This window comes from Chanodichthys erythropterus, chromosome 1 (assembly GCF_024489055.1).
Source record: "Chanodichthys erythropterus isolate Z2021 chromosome 1, ASM2448905v1, whole genome shotgun sequence".
Lineage (NCBI taxonomy): Eukaryota > Metazoa > Chordata > Actinopteri > Cypriniformes > Xenocyprididae > Chanodichthys > Chanodichthys erythropterus.
The window spans coordinates 22,642,045-22,648,044 of record NC_090221.1 but is presented as its reverse complement, the minus strand read 5'-3'; the positions used below and the strand labels follow the sequence as shown (position 1 = coordinate 22,648,044).

Genomic DNA, 6,000 nt, shown 5'->3' with positions numbered 1-6,000 from the left:
TTTCCGCTTTCCGTATCTTCAAAAAGCTTATGCTGTATGTTCTACATCTTCCCTATTCAAATTACGGAACGAACGCGGCGCCAGCGTAAGCACAGACTAATAGGACCTTTACATGGTCTCTGCAAAAATTACCGCATGACACAAGTTGATTGGCCTCTGCTGATCCTGTAGCCAATGAAATTGCTTTTTCAACATTTAAATAGTCTGGTTCATCGTTTACTGTAAGCTAGTCCTGCAGCATGCTATCAGAGTTTCTCTGAAATCCTCCACCTCCCCAGCTCCACCTGCCTAGATCTGCTATGGGATTTATGTCTGTCTATTCATGCAGCAGCAGCATATATTACATGCTCACTGCATCATGTCTTTGTATTAATTAGCAGTAGCAAGTCCATACTTGCTTAGCAGCAGCGTAGCAGATCTAGTCTGCCAAGACCATAACATTGCTATATTCAATTACATGAGTTTTAGTTTAGTGAAATGTCACCTGGACGAGTTATATTTTTATTTATATTTTTTGTTATAATTTTATTTGGTAACACCTTCTAATAAGGTTCATTTGTTAACATTAGTTAATGTTTTAATTATCATGAACTAACCATGAGCAATACATTTGTTACTGTATTTGTTAATCTTTGTTAAGGTTAGTTAATAAAAATACAGCTGTTCACAGTTTGTTCATGTTACTTCACAGTGCATCAACTAATGTTAACAAATACAACTCTTGATTTTAATAATGTATTAGTAAATGTTGAAATTAACATTAAGATTAATAACTGCTGTTGAAGTGCAGTTCATTATTAGTTCGTTAACTAACTAATGAACCTTATTGTAAAGTGTTCCCTTTTTTTTTTTTTTTCTTTTTTTTTTTTATTAATAAAACAATATGATTGGGCTTAGATTCCAGTAATAACTGCCTATACCTTTACTCAGGGCTGTAGCTGGGGTATCTGGAGCCCTGGTACAGGTTGTTGTTGTGGGGTGGGGGTCGGTTGAAATCCTAAGGCTGGGGGCACCTAGAATCATTACCACCTTTCGTCATCCTAACAACGGCCCTGCCTTTACTGAAACAAAGGGAAAATGTTGCGGAGTCAACAGGCAGGTTTAAAATCCTTCTGCAGGTTAGCAACATGCTCAATGTCTTCATTCTAAAGCATTAAATTACACTTCACCTGTGGCTATTATGAAACAGGAGAACCGAATAGCACCCCAGAGACATGTTTACATGTCTGAGCCTGAGTAAAACAGAAGAAAACCATCAAACTGACACCCCTACCTCTTGCTGTGATAGATATCATGTTGTAGTAAAATAAGGTGATTCTCTCCATTCTAAATGCTATTGTCAGGATGTCTGGAGTTTTCCCCCACCAATTTGTCGCAATAGAGTAATTTGTGATGGTAAGTGGGATGTAACCTCCATTAAACATAATGATTCTGTAATACAATGAAGAAAAAAAAGTGTTCAAGGGAAGTACAAGTTTTCCTGTTTAAGTATATATGAATTTCTTTAATGTCACTAATATTGTGTAGGTCAAACTGTTGCTAACCCAAGGGTAAATGCACTGTACGACAAATAGTAGTATGACATAGATGCAGTTACATTTGTTTTTTTCAAAGGATATTTATAGCTATAAGTAGCCTATTGATTTGTTTATTGTCCTGCTATTGCACTCTTGTTGTATATTTTATTGTTTTGTATTAATAATAATTGTGCATATGTTAAGAACAATAAGGTAGTAAAAGGATACACTAATGTTATAAGGTGGTAATTCCATAGTATACTGATAGGCCTACCATTAACATCACCATACAAGTGATCCATATTACTTGTGCTATGTGTTTTCCGCTTTCCTAAGAGTTTAGGCTATTAGAAATTTTTCTAACCAGACAAAAAACACATCCAACCCCCACCCAAAAGCTCAACCCCAAAGTGCTATCCTGGCAAAAGCTTTGGAATATGTGGAGTGGAACACTTTTACGGTGATCTTGTATGCATTTGATATCTTCAGACATTATTAATTTCCATTGGTTTGAAAACACATTCATTAAACTTATTTTGTGTTTCGCCGAACAAAGAAAGTCATGTTGAAAGTTAACCCGGGTTTGGAACGATTTAAGGGTGAGTAAATGGCAGAATATCAATTTTTGACTGGCATTTGAAGGGTTGCGCCTGCAGCATCTCTCCTCCCCCATTAGAGGGCGTCACTATCCGAGCTGCTGGAGCTTCAAGGTAATAACCTGCTTTACACACCGTAAACCACACAGGCATCGTCACGCACCGGCCTGCAGGGATCCACAGCATCTCGACGAGGAAAAAAAATAGCACGAGAAATCTCATTTTTGTTTTGGCGCAAAACTATTTTTCACCCATGGACGTTAAAATAATGTTTTTCTTCATCCCGCATCCCTGCTGGAAGAGGATGTCATTATTTTCACGCCGATGTCTCTGATCAAGGTGAGGAATGGATAATATGCGGCGATTTCAGCGGAGAATAACATGATCACCTGCGCATTTTACCTTTAAAATGACACCCCGCATCCATCCAGGCCTTTGTTTGGAATAATAATGGTCTTATCCTTTAAACATCACCATAATGTTCTTTTATTACAGCAATTGCATCACCTTATACAGGCAGGTCAAATGAACTAACGCGCAAACGCGCTCTTTGTCTGGTTGCGGGCGCGCGCTCAATCAGTCAATCAATCCATCCATCCATCAATCAATCGCCTTATTTGCGCTTCCACGCGCGTGGAATGCGTCGAGTCTAACGAAGCATCTTTCAGAGGATCAATGGAGCCTTTCCTGCAGATCGCGCCGCACTCGCTGGCCATCGTGCTGTCGCGCGTCGTGGCGGAGGACGCGCCCGGGGTGACGGAGAGCGAGGAGCCGCCGCACCATCACACCGGCTACGAGATATTCGCCGACTTCAAATCACTGAACATGAAATATTTCTGGAATAAGATGGTGGCCGATGCCATAGCCGAGACCTTTTTCCTGGGCTGGATAGATGAGCATGTGTTACTGATCCAGGGGAAGGAGGATCACCTGGAGGTGTTGAGGGAGGCTTGGATGAGGAGGTCCCTCAAACCACCGCAAGGCTTCGACATCAAATACCTCGGTAAGAATGATCAATATGGTCCATATATGATGTTTATACAACACTCAGGACTTGATTGGTGACCAGTCTTGCTCCTGGAGATACTCCATTAACAAAGTAGCCTACCATGGTATTACTATGCGTTTCAACATGGTACCAGCCAGGGTAGTGCCACTGGTCTTTGGATATGTTCTATGATAATGTCATGCCCTTGTTTTGGACTGTCATGATTATCATATAGTACCATGTAGTACCATGGAGTGTATATATAAATGTACCTTTTGAATGATCATGTTGTGCTATGATATTGTGATTTTTTCGGTCATGCACCATGATAGTGTCATGGTTTTTGGATATGTGCTATAGTAATTTTATGGTGTTCTTTGAAGTACATTGGAGCACAATATAAATACCATGGTTTGTGAATATGGCAGATGTTCAATACTATGGTAAATGTCAGAGTACCATGGAATTATATGTACTTTTTGGACATGTATAGTACAGTAGTAGTGGTATTTTATTGAAAATGTATGATCATTTCATAGTATTCATTGCTGAACCTTGGAACTCCATATACTTACCATGGTATATGAATAATGTAATAGTAAATAAATATTAAGCTTGTGTTTCTTTTTAAGCTGTATTTATAACTAAGATCTAAACTTTTCAAGTTGGTAGATCTTCAGGAATATGGAAATTTACATTTGTAATACTTTTGAGTCAGATACTGTCCTAAATTAGATGCTGTACTCCATTGTGCTTTTAAGAATTAATATTTTATTGTCCTTGAAAACATGATTTGCTTGTGCTTGCTTGTTCTGTGATGGGCACTTTACAAATCAATATTTTGAAGTCATTTTTGGCTCTGTCCGAAACCAAAGGCTGCTGCTTTTCAATGCAATCAGTCAATGACTTAATATTTTTGTAAGAAAGTTTTCTTCTTTCAGAATGGCTTACAGGGCCATTAAAATCAAGCCTAAATTATAAAGCACACTTTATTTATTTATTTATTTTTTGGGTAGAAGCAACCAATCAAATTTTAAGTACTACAATTCTCTATAAAAATGATCATGCTACCTCAAAAATGTAGAAGGTGTCTTAGTAAACCGGGTGTTACAAAAACATTCAGATGTGAATTGATGCCTTCCTGTCTTTGAATTCTCCCTGCAAATGCAATGTTTTTCAAGTTTCAGACACTGCTATTGTATTCAGCTGTGAGATATTGAGGCATTTGATCACCTGTAACCTGAAACCTTCTTGTGATCATTAAGGCAGAGGATGCATGTGTTGGTCTTCCTCTTAAAGGAACAGGCCTTCCCATCAGCGTCAGGGTTGTGCTATTGCATGTTGTGAGAATTATAGTCTTAAGAATATAAAGATTTTGATTGGTTTTGTTAGTCTCTTTGAATATATTCTGAGTTTTGAAGTTGTGTATGAAGCTAATAGACTCTCATCCTCATCAAGACCCCTGAAGTTCGGCTCCATTATTCAGACTAATTAGTGCAGAAAACTGCTGTCCCATATTCAGCCCCATGGACACACACTAAGGACAGCAGCGCTCTTTATCTGTAGCCATTACTGCTACTGCAGCTCAGTAGATTATGGGACAGGTCTGTGTATTGTACCATGTTCTTAGCGGAGTGTAGGGAAGAGGAAGGAACCTTGGACCTTGACAAACGGCAGGTTTTTGAGAACTGTTGCTCTAGGCATCAGGGTTTTCTTTCTTCTCTCCAACTCTACTTGCATCTCTCTCTCTCTCTCTCTCTCTCTGATCTCCCGCCCCTATTTTTGCAGGAGAAAGAGCTATGCTGTATCCATCTCTTTGTGTTTGACATGTCTTGCGGAACAGCTGAGTTGTAGAGAAAAAACCCTCCATTGATGGAGAGAGAAATTCTTTGCATGTTTACTTTAATGTAATATCAAAATGAACTAGATATAAAGTGTTTAAGACATGAAAAAGAGTTCAGAAAGTTATATGTAATGAGTTTTCAATGGTGTGTTAAAGTTTTGATCATCCAAGAAAAGAGAAAATGCATGAAAGTGTTTAAAGGGTCCCTATTATATTTTTTTGAATATTACCTTCCATGCAGTGTGTATAATAGCTGTTTGTGAATGAAGTTTTAAAGATCAAAGTGCACAACAAATTAAAGTTCTGCTGAAACGAGTCATCAGCATTTCCAGTCTCACTTCCTGTTACATAGCTACGTAACAATGTAATACATTTGCATAATGCCCGCCTATACACAAATCCGCCGCAAACTCTACGGGCGCCGCCATCTTGCCTGCCGCCATTACTGCGTGCCTGCGAAGTGTGGCACTTGCCGGCCGGTGCCCTCTAATGACATTTCAATTAAAGCGCATCCTGCTCATTAAAGAAAATGTCTGGTGAAAGGGAACATGGGTAGATGATGTCAGGCAGTGGCCAAAACTTACCGATAAAGGTAATTTATTGACAACATAATGTAATAATGTAAAAATGTAATGTAATGTAATTAAGAAGTGTATTAATATATGACAACAATAAAACCGAACTCTGTCATTACTAGCTGTGTTGCTAATATGTTCACAAGCTTCACAAGTTTCAAATAATTATTAGGCCATCCTTAAAAATATTCTTGTTTGCCATAACCCGAACGACCCAATTAATTATTTTTTCCCCTTTTAGTCCGACCGACTTGCCGATTGTAATTGCGTTAAGAACCACGGATTTTTTTTTTACTCTTTAAACGGCTAATACAAATGCAATAAAATATGAGACACACGCAATTGACGCTTTTCACACGCTCTCACGCCACACATCCATTTTCTCACGCACAGAAAAATCGCGAAGTAAAGAAGACAGAGAGACCAACAGACTAGACAGAGCAGGTTACTTAATAATAATAATAATAATTGAATAAAAATA

General features: G+C 38.4%; 1 protein-coding gene across 2 annotated transcripts in view; it reads left to right on the top strand.

Annotated features, from left to right (window-relative positions):
* The first annotated feature begins 2,346 nt into the window (after window positions 1-2,346).
* The window catches only part of stox2b (storkhead box 2b), an 85,970-nt gene continuing 82,316 nt past the window's right edge, over window positions 2,347-6,000 (top strand). Inside the window, exon 1 of one of the 2 annotated variants that reach the window (XM_067382182.1) lies at window positions 2,347-2,452. Coding sequence is in view for 1 of the 2 variants with exons in the window: in XM_067382154.1 (XP_067238255.1) it covers window positions 2,789-3,116 (328 nt within the window). In the remaining variant the exon portion in view is untranslated. Of the gene's footprint in view, window positions 2,453-2,788; window positions 3,117-6,000 lie in introns of those variants that run through there. The other variant, XM_067382154.1, reaches the window with a different exon arrangement.